Source organism: Nestor notabilis, unplaced genomic scaffold (genome assembly GCF_000696875.1).
Source record: "Nestor notabilis isolate BGI_N333 unplaced genomic scaffold, ASM69687v1 scaffold10290, whole genome shotgun sequence".
Taxonomy (NCBI): domain Eukaryota; kingdom Metazoa; phylum Chordata; class Aves; order Psittaciformes; family Psittacidae; genus Nestor; species Nestor notabilis.
The window spans coordinates 15,696-28,678 of NW_009910663.1; the positions used below are offsets into that span (position 1 = coordinate 15,696).

General features: G+C 43.5%; 1 protein-coding gene across 1 annotated transcript in view; it reads right to left on the bottom strand.

Annotated features, from left to right (window-relative positions):
• Nucleotides 1-605: 605 nt before the first annotated feature.
• The window catches only part of FAM83F (family with sequence similarity 83, member F), a gene marked incomplete at its 5' end in the record, with an annotated part of 17,834 nt that continues 5,456 nt past the window's right edge, over nt 606-12,983 (bottom strand). Inside the window, 3 exons of the mRNA XM_010011127.1 lie at nt 606-670; nt 5,596-6,308; nt 6,893-7,014. Of these exons, the coding sequence (XP_010009429.1) occupies nt 606-670; nt 5,596-6,308; nt 6,893-7,014 (900 nt within the window). The remainder of the gene's footprint in view (nt 671-5,595; nt 6,309-6,892; nt 7,015-12,983) is intronic.

The following is a 12,983-nucleotide window of genomic DNA, read 5'->3' on the forward strand; positions in this document are numbered from 1 at the left end:
TATACAGTTAAGTACTAATCTGTTGGCCTCCACTAGCTAAACCCTTCTCCCAGACCACTCATTTCTGTGTGGGTAAGTGACAATGAGAACCTACAGGAAGACTCCTTGTGGACAAAGGATTACTACGCTGTCTATAAACATTCTCATTTCACCCAGAATTTGCCACTTTGATCGGTTTTAGCCTTCCAGCCAGTCAGACCAATAAATTTCTGCAATGCAGTAGAGTAAACAATGCAACACAGTCACTCTGAGTCTGTAGCTAGACAGACTAAAGTAGCAGCACAAGTAAGTCAGAAAATCTCCTGCATTTATCTGGACACAGAGCAGGCTCTGAGACCAGTCATCACAGTTGTTTTTATATATAAAATATCTGTGCACACAGAAATATGGACTAATACATTCATCACTCTCATTTTAGGGACCAACCATCCAAAGTCTATGCTTCACCCAGTAAATGTGCTTTAACTGGGAGTGCCAGGTGGATCCAGGACCACACAGTGGCTTTACAGACCACTGCATGAGGATATGACTGTAGGTTCAAAAGCAATCAAGAGGTTACTGTTCCAGCTTGTTCAGTCTTCGGTTCTCCAGACAACCCTTCCCAATCAAGATAACACACAGGTAGATTGTTTGTTTTTATCGCTCATAGTGGAGTTTGGACCCAGGTTACCTGGAATGAAAAGAAGTTAAAGTAATGTTAATGTTATGTAAATGAGGTCTGGATAAAGTTTGGACTCATGCTTCAAAATTCTCATGTTATTTTCTCCACACCTTGTGTTAGACCTGGTATTTCCTAATATTGTGAAATGAAGAGACATTAAAGGAAGAGCAAATTCAAAGCATGCTATGGAGAAAACCACTGGAGAAGCATTTCCAGGCTTTGGCCTGCACTCAGGCCAGCTTCAGTGGTATTCTCATGTCCCAGTTGGCACTGAAAAAGTCTGGCCATGACTTGGGTGGGAGGTTTTCCAAACAGTGAGGTATGAAAAAAAAAGCCAGGTCTCATCTGTTTGATCCCCACACACATTCTCAGTAGAGGTCTTTTCATGTTCTGTGTTAAACATCTCATGTACCAGTATTTCTATCATTTCCTTTTCAGGACAAATCCCGGGGCCCTGGGGTTTCTCACTTCAGTAGCAGAAGTATGCTGCCTCAATTTTTTATCATCTTAAATTTTTTTCATTGCTCACTCTATGGATTCCTTCTCCATGTTCCCAGTATCTGTACTTTTCAGTGCCTGCATCTCCTTCATTACAGCCAGTTGTTGGTCTGGATGCCCCAGCATAGTTTCTTCAAGCACTGCAATAAAGAGTATTTGCAAAGGCTTTTGCAAGTAAAGGAGCTCATCTGTGCTCTAAGCTCAGCAAGGCTTACATATGCTGTACATATACTATACATATACTAACCTGGGTTTACCTATAGCCCAGGGCAGTATGTACTGAGAGAGGCTGCCATGTGGCTTGCAGTCACTCTGAACAAAGGCAGACCCCACCCATGTGTTTGTACAGAAGGAAGGTATACGTACATCTCCCAAGCAGTGGGAGTCAGTGGCCGGTATAGAGACAACAGGGAGGGAAAACTGCCACAGGTCATGGTGACATGCTACTGAGAAGTCTCAACCTTGCCAAGATGAGGGAGCTTTCAGTTCAAGCACTGCCTCTGAACTGGGTTTCAAGTGAATCATTTTTCATGTCACTCGCTTGTGGGTATTTGATCAATGCTTTCCTCATCCATAGGTGATGGGGAAGAGAACAGCTTTCTCCTCTCCCCCTTCTTCTCTCCACCTTCTTCTACACTGCAACTTGATATCCACATGGGAGGCTGCACTGCAACCTGCCCTCACTTTTGTGGCTGCTCTGTACGCTACTGCCTCCCCACATCTTCCTATCGCATTTTGTTCTACCCTCTGTCCCCCCTTTGACCCACTGTGTATGCTACTGCTAAGTTTATCATTACTCTTACTTCCTTACCATCCCTGTTCCCTTCCCTGTATGTATCACATTCAAGACCCTCATGTTTACTTTCAAAAGTGTCTGTGCTCCTCTCTGGTTAATCTCTACTCCCAACTTCTTTATTCTTCTCACTTTATGCTTGTCTTCTGACCTTTTTCTACAGATCCCACTACAGTTAGAGCAAACACACTCCTTGTGTGAACCCAGCAACATTCTCCTCTTCCTCTACAGAAAAAAGGCTGAAAATTCCTATTACCACCTGTCCATGATCCCACTTTGGCTGAAAAACATCAGTGATAACTAAGCAGCTATTTCTGCAGTATTGCCGTGCCCAGTGTAAATCCTATTTCTTGTTGCAAGAGGCACCCAAAAGTGAAACAAAATCCTGCTATTAGGTATATATATTCTGCAACCAGTGCTCATGAGGAGTGAAGGCCAATGTATGGAGCAACTCAGGATAGCAGACCCTTCTGAATGATCCCAATTTGCTTACTGCAGGGGAGAAAACAAGACAAAAAGCCAGCGCCTTCCAAAGGCACGCAGCTTTCAAACCTTTGCAATACTTCCCTGACACTGCACGCAGATGTCAGTGTCTTTGCTGATCACAGTCTGCCCAGCAGCAACTTAAAATTAACAAGATTCTGGTCAGGTTCAGAGCTGCTGCTGCTGTTGTGTTCGTAAGCAGGCAACAGTGAAATTCAAGAATTGTGTCAATTTGATGATGTGGTTTAAGAAAACCTTGTAAGACAAAGCACAGTCTTTGTGCCCTGTGCTAGAACAACACCTCAAGATGTTAATTTGGACACTTATTCTGGGACATTACTATCTGTAGCCCTTGTATTTTCCAGACTCCCAATTCTGACTTGTAGGTATCCTTTTCTAGCATGCAAATACTGAGTCAGATTTTCCGACTCTGTCCCAGAACACACTTTCATCACTTCCCAGTTCAGATTCTCTTCATCACCATTTGCTCTTCCAAGGCTGAACCTGACCTTTAGCCTGCTTGAATAATGTCTTTCAATTACTCTGCGAGCTGCTTGGGGTGTGGATCTGGTCTCTATGCATTTGCAAGGTGGGATGTGTCTCTCTGTGGTTCTAGAGAATTAATAGTGACTTTGGAGGATGTGTGCACAGGCAGGCCCACAGGGCTTAAGTGTGCTGTTTAATCTTTACAAAAGGTAAGGGCAGCTATTTCAAACTGTGAAGCTCTGAATAATTGCATCCTAACCTGACTGCATACCAAGCACCTTCTCCTTCCTTTGTTTCATTTCTTACCTCCCTGCTGTCACCCAGACTACTACAGCATCAGTTTTTACTAGACTTGGTTGAAGAAAAGTTAAACTTTTAAAACTAAGTCAGTCCTACAGTTACACGAGAACAAAGAGCCTCCTATTTTTATCTTCAAGCTGGAATTCTATTCATGCCCATGTTCAAGAATTTTTTATTAAATCCTAATGAAGCATGTGCTACTGATTGAGTAGCTGCAGGATCTTCTCGGTAACACACATTTTTTTCCTCTCTCTCATGAGCCTCCATCTTCCTAATGTGCCCTCTGCCATCTCTTCTCACATGTCGCTTTGGGACCATTAGTCTAGACAAACTTTCACAAACAGTGATTCAATTCAAAAGCAACACCCAAGCAATGATCTTCCTCCAGCCTTTTACAACACCAGGTGACCTAAGTCTACTTACACCATACTTCAAAAGCTGTGGAGTCTCCCATTGCCACCACAAACAGGCATTCTCGGTTTGCACAAAACAAAAAATGACTTGCATGGACTCCTTGGAAAGACTTACCAGGTGAGGAAGAGCACAGCAGGAAGGCTGGTGTGCTGGACCTTCCCTGCACCTGATCTCAATTCTTCCCTCACCATTACTGAAAGAGGTGTCAGCCCTCAGGAAGTGGCAATAAATAAAACCCAAACATAATAGCATGGTAGTGGCTTTGTGGAAATGGTCCAGACCAAGCATCAGACTGTCTGGCACAGATCCACTGTGTTAAAAGGAATAGGGACATCCCTGCTGCCCTGAGTGTGCAATGCCCTGGAAGGGGCCCCACTGTTCAACTAGAGACATCAGACTCTTTCGTGCCTTAATCTGGGCCTGATTTTATCATGATATTGCAGGAATAGTGGGCTGTCTGCTTTAAAACAGCTGCCAGTGAGAAACTTGGGGCATCTCTGATCCTGTAAAGTGCTGACAAATCAGAGATTACACAATGCTCTACTTCCGTCACTAGAGGGTAGTGCAAGCCCTCAGGTCCATTCCTCCAAAAGGAAATGCCCATACATCTCCCTGCAGGTCTTCAAAGAGACTGTTTTCCCTGGCTCTGAGGAATGCGGCTCACCAGCACACACTGTCTGTGCTCAAGCCGTAAAGTGATTTGGAGAGAGGACTTCTTTAGACCAGGGTTTACTCCTGCCTCCCAAAATGCCAAACACAAATCCTAAATAGTCTTAAATGAACTATCCATGCCCTCTTCGAGTTCCTCTCTCGTGTTCATTTGGCGTTTTTGAGTGTGTACTTCATTTCACCAGAAATATTTCCAAGGACCTAATCAATTGCTGCTGTTGACCTTGCTTTTGTTTTTGGTCTCAGGAGCATGTCTTTCCAGTTCACATCACAGCAGTCTCAAGGGAATTCAGTCTCTCTATGCCTGCATTTCACATTCATCAGAGCACAGAATGGTCTGTGGACAGACAAGTTGAGGAGAAATTTTCTCCCTGGATCTAGTTTATTTTCCTGCTGGCACAGGATGTACGAACACCCAGAGCAGCTCATTGAGAGAGGAAGACAACCAGGCTGAATAGTCCATAGATTTACATCATTGTCATCAAACATCTAAAACCTTGGGAAGTTAGCTATGAACCCATAAATTCGGACACATCTTTATCATTTATGTCTTCAACCAGATGAAGCCTCGGAAGGATGTAGTGAAAATATCAATATATTAGCAAAGAAAGAAAAGTTGAGATCTAGTACTTCTCCATAGCTTCTATTTTCAAAACTTTCTCCCTTATTTTAGGAGGTGATAAAAGAACAAAATAGACTTCCTCCTCCTCCTCCACTACTTGCCCCCTCACCTTAAAATAAACACATTTTCCTCTCTTCTCCAGTTGTCACAGTAAACACATCTGACTAAACCCAAATGAGGAAAGGAAGGGTTACACTGAAAATCTGTCTGCACCCTGCTAGCTATGACAATAGTGAACATAGGCCAGGCTGGATGGAGCTTTGAGCAACTGGCTCTGGTAGAAGCTGTTTCTGCCCATGGCAGAGGGGTTGGAACTAGATGACCTTTCCAACCCAAACCACTCTATGATACTGCTGCTGTTTATTAGGGCAGTGCACTTCCTGAACTGTACACACAACCTGTTTTACACATAAGGAAACATTCACTTCCTCTCCCTTTGTCCCATATCCACTTGCTGAGAAGTATGGGAAAACATTTACATGAGAAGTACCAACTTTACAATAACACTGCCATTAAATTGCCTTCAACTCAAATTGCCTGTATCCTTTGATGCAGCTTCTACTCTTCTTTGATCCCACACATTTTACTGTAGAGGAAACAACACCACCAATCAGCCAAACTCAGAACAAGGGACACAGAAACAGAATATGCTGGTAGAAGAGGTTTTACCTGAGATGCCTCCAGTGCTCCGAACACTGGCATGGCCAACGCTGAGCCGCTCGTATTCCAGTTTCATATTCCCAAGATCTTCTCCTGAATGTCCTTCACTGGCAAAAGAATTGGCCTCAATGCTTGAGCCTGGAGATCGTTTGGCCTTGCGACTGAAAAGCCCACTCGCGAACCGTTTTCCTTGCTTTGAATTGGCCTGTGCATCTTCTTTCTTCATATCACGAATAGACTCTCTGGATTTGGATTTATTTTTCAGGTCCATGTGGAGCCGGGACAGCAGTTTCTGAGGGCTCCGATTCAGTTTGTTCAAGTTCTCCAGAGGTGGATCAATTTCTGGGAACTCTTGCTCCAATGTGACTAAGTCATTCAGAAACTGATTTAACCGTTTCTTTGACTCACTTGATTCCTCCTTTTCCATGTTCCCCTGATTATCTTGCCTGTGTCGTGAAGCCCAGAGCATCATATCACCACGGGTTGCCCCTGCCACTAAACCATACTTGGGGTTAATGAACTTCCGAGCTACAGTGGAGGAATGAAGGCCTGGCTTCCCAATTCCAAGAAGGAATGGGTTAGCAATACCGAGTTCCTTGTAGAAATTAACTTCCTCTGAGATGGCATAGAGCTCACGAAACTCAATGTCAAACATCTCCACATGCTGTCCTGTCAAGACTAGCAGAATGTTTCTGTCAATGTGGGATGAACTCCAAGTGAAGCTGAAAGTAGGAAACAGAACCAACATTAGATTTCTCGGTGCATTCTTGACTCAGCCCACCTAGCACTATCTAAGATACTACATAGGAATATGCAGCATCATGCCATTTGCCCATATATCCTTGCCAGGATGGGTCAGGATAGATACATGAAGCTTATTACTGCTCTTCTTTAGGCACACAGACCAAATCTGGGAGAAAAGGCCCTAAAACCCTGAAGGACAGTTTACCCTTTTAAAAAAGCAATACTGCATCAACAGGAGGAGCCCCCAGGCTGGAAACCTCACTGAAGAGAACCGAGCACAGTGGCTGGTAGGGAGTCCTTGCAGACCACCAACTGATGCAGTATGGAACTATCTGTAGTCCACTGAAATGGTCTTCTAGCTTGGGCATGTTCTGCTCTCTCAGGAGCAGCTTGTGCTCTGTGCCACCTTCTCTGTTGTCCCACCTCAGTTTCTGCACACACCACAGATTACAGAGGCTGGGATAAGAAAGGGAATGATACAGAGAAAGAAGACTCTCAAGCAAAGTCACAAGCCATTCTTTCCACAAAGATTGTAGCTTTGCCTCATGTGAAAGAGACCCACCTGTATGATCCAGTGGCCACCTTTTCACCATCCACCATCAGAAATCGGGATGCCAGTGTGCCTCTGATCTTCCCTGCTGGCATGTAGAACCCAACTCCTGTCACAGAACGTATACGGATATTCTAACAGGGAGGTGAAAAGACGAAATGTCACAATAAATAGGGCAGAGAATGAGATAATCGCCAGCTCCAAGTCTTAACATGTCACTCACATTATCTCACTACTTCCGGGACTACAGCTCATTTAGTATCAGCCACCAGAAATCAGAAGGGTTGCAGAAAGAACAGCATAGTGCCGTAAGACCTGTTGTCATCCCCTGCCAAAGCAAGTCACTCCCCTCCATCAGTTTGTAGCCCTGTCCAATGGGTCAGCATCTTTGTAACTCTGCCTGCCACCTTCAGCTATTCATTGTAGCCCACTGGCAAAACAATACTTTCAAAAACAAGTAATCCTCCATCTCCAGTCCTGTGCTATATAGCTCAGAAGGCCCAGCCCAATTCAGGGGAATGATTCAGAGGAAGCTCTGAGTCATGTAGGCACTCTCTGAATCCTGATCCCTACTCCACTGCACTTGTGAGCTCTTCTCCAGGTTACATTAGCAGGACCACAAAACCAAGGAAGTTTGCAACACTGCAGTGCAAAGGACACGGTTACTTGGAGGGTACTGTATGAGACAGGTGTAGATTAAGTTCTTTCTTTGCTTGTGTTGTGATTCCCAGCAACACATGGCTTGACAAAACTGGGCAAATTAGAAGACTGGACAATTCAATTATTACAGAAGAGAGAAGAAAACGATTCCATCGCTCAAAAGATAGATGTTTCCTGTCTAACAAAAGGAGAACCCTGAGCTTTACAATTTTGCCAAGAACCCCAAATAGAGTGTCCACCCAGATTCTTCACTATTCAACAGAGTGAAGAAACACAGAACGTTTTCTGAACAAAAGGAGTGGGGAACATCTACTGATGTCCTGAATAGATCAGCAAAAATCTCTGAAGAGGAGGAAGAAACCTTTTCATTAAGTGAATATAAGTAGTTAGAAAAGGAATACCTCTCCCCAAACCTCCTGTTTCACACCCTCTGGCCAGAAAACCTACAAGTAATAAAACAAAGCACTACCAGGCACAAGAGAAAATACAGATTTAAAGTCACACAATTTTCAGCTACAGATGTGTGCCTGCACTTACTACAAGAATAGATTTGCACACACTGGACCAAGTGTTATTCTGCTCATGGGTCCTGGCTGCATGTGGCTAAATTGCCAAACTGCCCAAGATGAAACAACACCCCTCATCCCCCCAAAACCCCGAAGTATTGTCAGTATAACTTTAGAGCAAATCATCTTGTCACTCTGACACACAAATATAGACCATTTTATTAATTTGACCATCTGTTTCAGTAAGAATTCTTTTAACAATGAAAAGCTAAAAGTATTGTGATCTGGAGTAATAAATCCAGGGTTGGGAGTCAGATAGTCCCAAGTGTAATCACAGTTCTGACAGTATTCCCTGTGCTGCTCTGGGAAAGTCAATTCACCTTTGCCCCATTCTTCCCCCACCTGCAGAGCAGGAGAATCATGAGGATTTGGCTAATGCTAGCACAGCCTTGGATCCCACAAAGAGCTAAGTCCTATGATTATAAACCTCACTGACAGCTTAAATATTGATAGGCTGTAGAAATCAGCACACAGGAATGAGTGATTACAAGAATGCAGATCTCTTTCAAATAGCATTTTTCTGACTATAGCTCTTAACCTTTTGAATCTGCTTCTCTTTGCCCCATTAAAAATACAGCAGTAGCAATACAAATTCTGACTAACAGTAACTGATGATACTACTATTTTGCAGTCATCTATTGCTTGATCTGTCTGGAGTCCTGTGTGGGCATTAGCTAATTAACACTCACAACACTGCTGCAAGTATTATTACCCTGTTTTAAAGATGAGGAGCCTGAGAGAGAAAAAGATGAAGTGACTTGCCCAAGGCCTAGCAGTGAGTCATACATGTGGGATGCTGAATACAGGTTGGGTACAGCACGGGAGAAAGGGTGCCCCTTCCAGTATTTAGAATAACATTTGTAGCTGGCTGGCTGATAACCTGAAATAATTCTTTTCCTTGCTGAGTAAAGTTGAATGCTGGATTGGCCAAATCATGGAATATTGACTGCAAGTGACAAGAAGGACTCTGTTCTTCAAATCAGTCAGCACATGGGTCCTGTACCTTTGTGAACCAAGGAATACTAGCCTGTGTGACCAGAAAGTTTCTGAGCATGTAACGAGTTTGGATTTTATTGTGTTTGTATGTTACATCATCTTCTTTTGGCGGGAATAAAGCACACCTGAATTCCTGCAGTAACTGAGCTACATATAATACTTAGAAAGGCACAGAGGGGATAGAACCAAACAGCTGAACACAAAAACCTCCTTGAACAAAGTAGGCACAGGAGTGCATAAATACATCTTGAAATGCAGAAAACAAGCACAAAGTCATGTAAACATTGAGTCACTTAGGTTATTTGTACAATGTTTTCTTCCTTGAAGAAACAAGGAGCATTTGTAGATTGATATATCAAGCCCTACAGAGGAGGAACAAGCCTGGGTTCATGTACTGCAGACTACACAACAACAGAAGAGGAAAGACAAATATAAATGAGGTGATATTGCAGCCATTTTGGGGAGCGTGTGGGAGACACTACTGCTACAGTAGTAATAAATATTTTGGGTGGATGACCAGAGAGTTCACCAGACAAAAGTGACCCCTCTACATCTGTTACTCTTGCAGAAGCCTACTTGAGATCTGTCATATTCTGGCTTATGGAAGTTGCAGCCTGCATTAAATGCCCACATTTGCTTTACACAGGCTTGCACCACTCCTCATCACAAGCAGTGACTAACGTCTCCCTGGCAGCAATTTAATATGAACTAGTAACAGTCAAGCCTGACAGAGCATCCTAATACAAACAGTGAAGGAATCAGTCTTTCTTGCTTTATTGTGACACACTTTTAAAGCTCACCTTGAATCCATGGAAAGTTAAATTAGACCCAGTTGAGAAAGGTTGTGTTGTGACTGACACTTTGCTATCACTGGACAGACCTGGGCAGTAGTGCTTACAGCTGGGGATGAGTTGGGAGGATACTCAAGACAGACCCTGAAAGGAAGCATTTTAAGTACTTCCAAGAGGGAATCCTGTGTGTACTCTTCCTGTTAGAACAACTGCTGATATGTATGATCTTTATTTCAAGTTGGAATGGATGGCATGAGTGACCTCTAAACTAACAGATGTAAAACAGACAAAAGCAGTAGCTGAGAGATGACAGTGACTTCACAGACCCCTACATTGATGGTGGTTTTCAAATTATGGAGATCCCCTTTCTGCTGTCCCTGGAAAAATCAGATCCCTTCAGTCAACAGAATTCACTGGGATAGCTCCTGTCCTTTGTCTTCTTGTACTACTGCTTCACCCTATGTGTTTGCCCCGAACAGTTCTGGAAAAGGCGTGCTTGTTGACAAAATAGTAAAACTTGCATGTATTCGAATCATAGAATGGTTTGGGTAGGAAAGGACCTTAAGATCACCTAGTTCCAACCCCCTTCCATGAGCAGAGACACCTCACACTAGACCACATCACCCATGGCTCTGTCCAACCTGGCCTTGAACACTGCCAGGGATGGAGCATTTACCACTTCTCTGTGCAACCTGTTCCAGCACCTCACCACCCTCACAGTAAAGAACTTCTTCCTTATATCTAACCTGAACTTCCCTTGTTTCAGTTTAAATCCATCCCCTTTTGTCCTATCGCTACGGTCCCTGATGAAGAGTCCCTCTCCAGCATCCTTGTAGGCCCCCTTCAGATACTGGAAGGCTGCTCTGAGGTCTCCACACAGCCTTCTCTTCTCCAGGCTGAACAGCCCCAACTTTCTCAGCCTGTTTTCACACAGGAGGTGCTCCAGTCCCTTATCATCCTCATGGCCCTAATATATATAAATACTGAAAGGAAATTCCAAAAATTTCTTAGGCAGAAGCTTTTAAGAGTTCCTGAAGTGAGGGTAGGAATTTCTTACATGTTGGGAAAATGAATGTAAAAATTAACACGAAGGTGAACTTCCTGCAAGTAACTAATTTCCTGGGCTTGCTTGGAGCATTAGGTGAACTCCCTGTCTTTGAGCAGGAGTGTCTGTTACTGCAGTCTTGATTAGCAAAAGCACGGGGAGAAAGAGAACTCCTCTAAAAGATGGTGAGAACAGTCACCCTCAGATCAACAAACGTGGGACTATGTATTTTGTATTTATGAGTACTTTGATCCATTGTGATCCCTTGTTGTGACTGACACTTGGTTATCACTGGACAGACCTGGACATAACAAACTTAACAGAAGTCTGGCAAACCATGTCCTGTAGGCTCAGGAAGCCACATGACCTATACACACAGGGCACGTTCTTACTAACAGTCTAGCATGAATGTGCCAATGTTTTTAGTGATCTCAGGCCTTCAGACAAAAATTGAGGTTTTCTCATTTCATGCTTGGAGTCAGTAAAGAACTTTTTGTCTGTCTTTGTTTTGTGAGGTACTGTCTTCCTACAGGAGTTTCCCTCCTGGGAGACTGTCAGCAGAACATGATACTTCGCCATCCCAAAATGATATACTAGCCAAGAATTTCATGAAAATGCCCAGTACCGTATGTAGGCAAATGGGCAAAACCCAGTATTAACAGTAAACCTCCCTGTATTAGGACTGTTGAAGTATTCACTCTGTGTTGGATGAACAGGGCAATGGAAACAAAAGGGTGGGACTCTGTGAATGATCTGAGCATTTAGTGATGACAGAAGTAAGAATAAGCATCCTCACCCTGTAGCAACAACAGCCCATGATAGCGTGTCATCTCCCCTTTTCCCTGGGGCCAGAACTTGCCTCTAAACTTTAAAGTTACATCCCTTATTGCTGCAACTTTCTGAGAAAAAAGACATCCTGTATTGTTCAAGTATTGAGAAGGAATGGTGGGAAGGGCAAGAAGGACAGCAGTGGGCTACTGGTGAAAATCTTTTAGGAGAAAACAAAATGATTAGTCAAAAAGAGAGTGTAAGGAAAGAATGTTTTCCCTGATGCTGACAATGGGGGGGGGGGGGGGGGGGGGAAGAGGGATAAAGAGAGAATAAATCAGACATCAAAGCAGATGTCAGAAGAAAGTAAGTCATAAATAAGGAATGGATGAATGATAGAGTTAACTGCACTCGAGTTTCTCATTCTTCCTCAGCAATTCCAGCATCATCTGTGATCAATGTGGGACAAAACCATACTGCCTGAGCAAGACTGGAGGCCCAGCTTGCTGTCTTTTTATATCTGGGTCTTCAACAGTAAAAGACCAAAATGACCCTCAACACATTCCAGCAATGAGATGGAGGTGGGGAAAGTCATGAAGGGGAAGCATTAACCTTGCTTGAGATTCCTTGGGTATCTAAAGCTTGGTGTCAGGGGAATCACTGTATGATATCTTCTGCCATACTGACCCAAGCAGCAACATAAATACCTCCAAGGCAGCCTTGGGCAGGATACTAAGAGACCATCTGCTCTGAGAGGCAAATGACCTGTTTACCCTTACAGGAAGGCTCTTCCCATTCCTTCCATAGCACTATAGACAGGAATAAACTGCATTGACCTTAGTGAGATTAGCTAAATCCTTAGCCATACTGGAAAAGAAATACAACTACATTAAGGGCAATTTAAGACACAGTCTGAGATAGCTGGGAAAGACGGCAAAAAGCTGAAGGACAGCACTCTGTGAGCTGGAGGTATGAATAACTAGGTCAAAAAAAGAATGTTAAAAAGTTCTTTGCAATGGACATCCTTCAGCTCAACTTGTACTTGGATTTTTTTTAGCAGGAGTCTAATGAGAAACATAGCAAGGGCTGCTGTGAGAGAAGGAAAGCACAGAAAGGACATAGAAGAGTTTTCTCCTGCTGTTGAAGACAACGGTTTGAACTCTACCTCTTTGGAAAGGGTAACACAAGCAGGTTGCTACAAGAGCTAGTCACTGCTGTGGCATGTCACTGGATAATTGGTTTTGGAGGGTAAAGTCTGTGTAGATAGCTACAGGGGA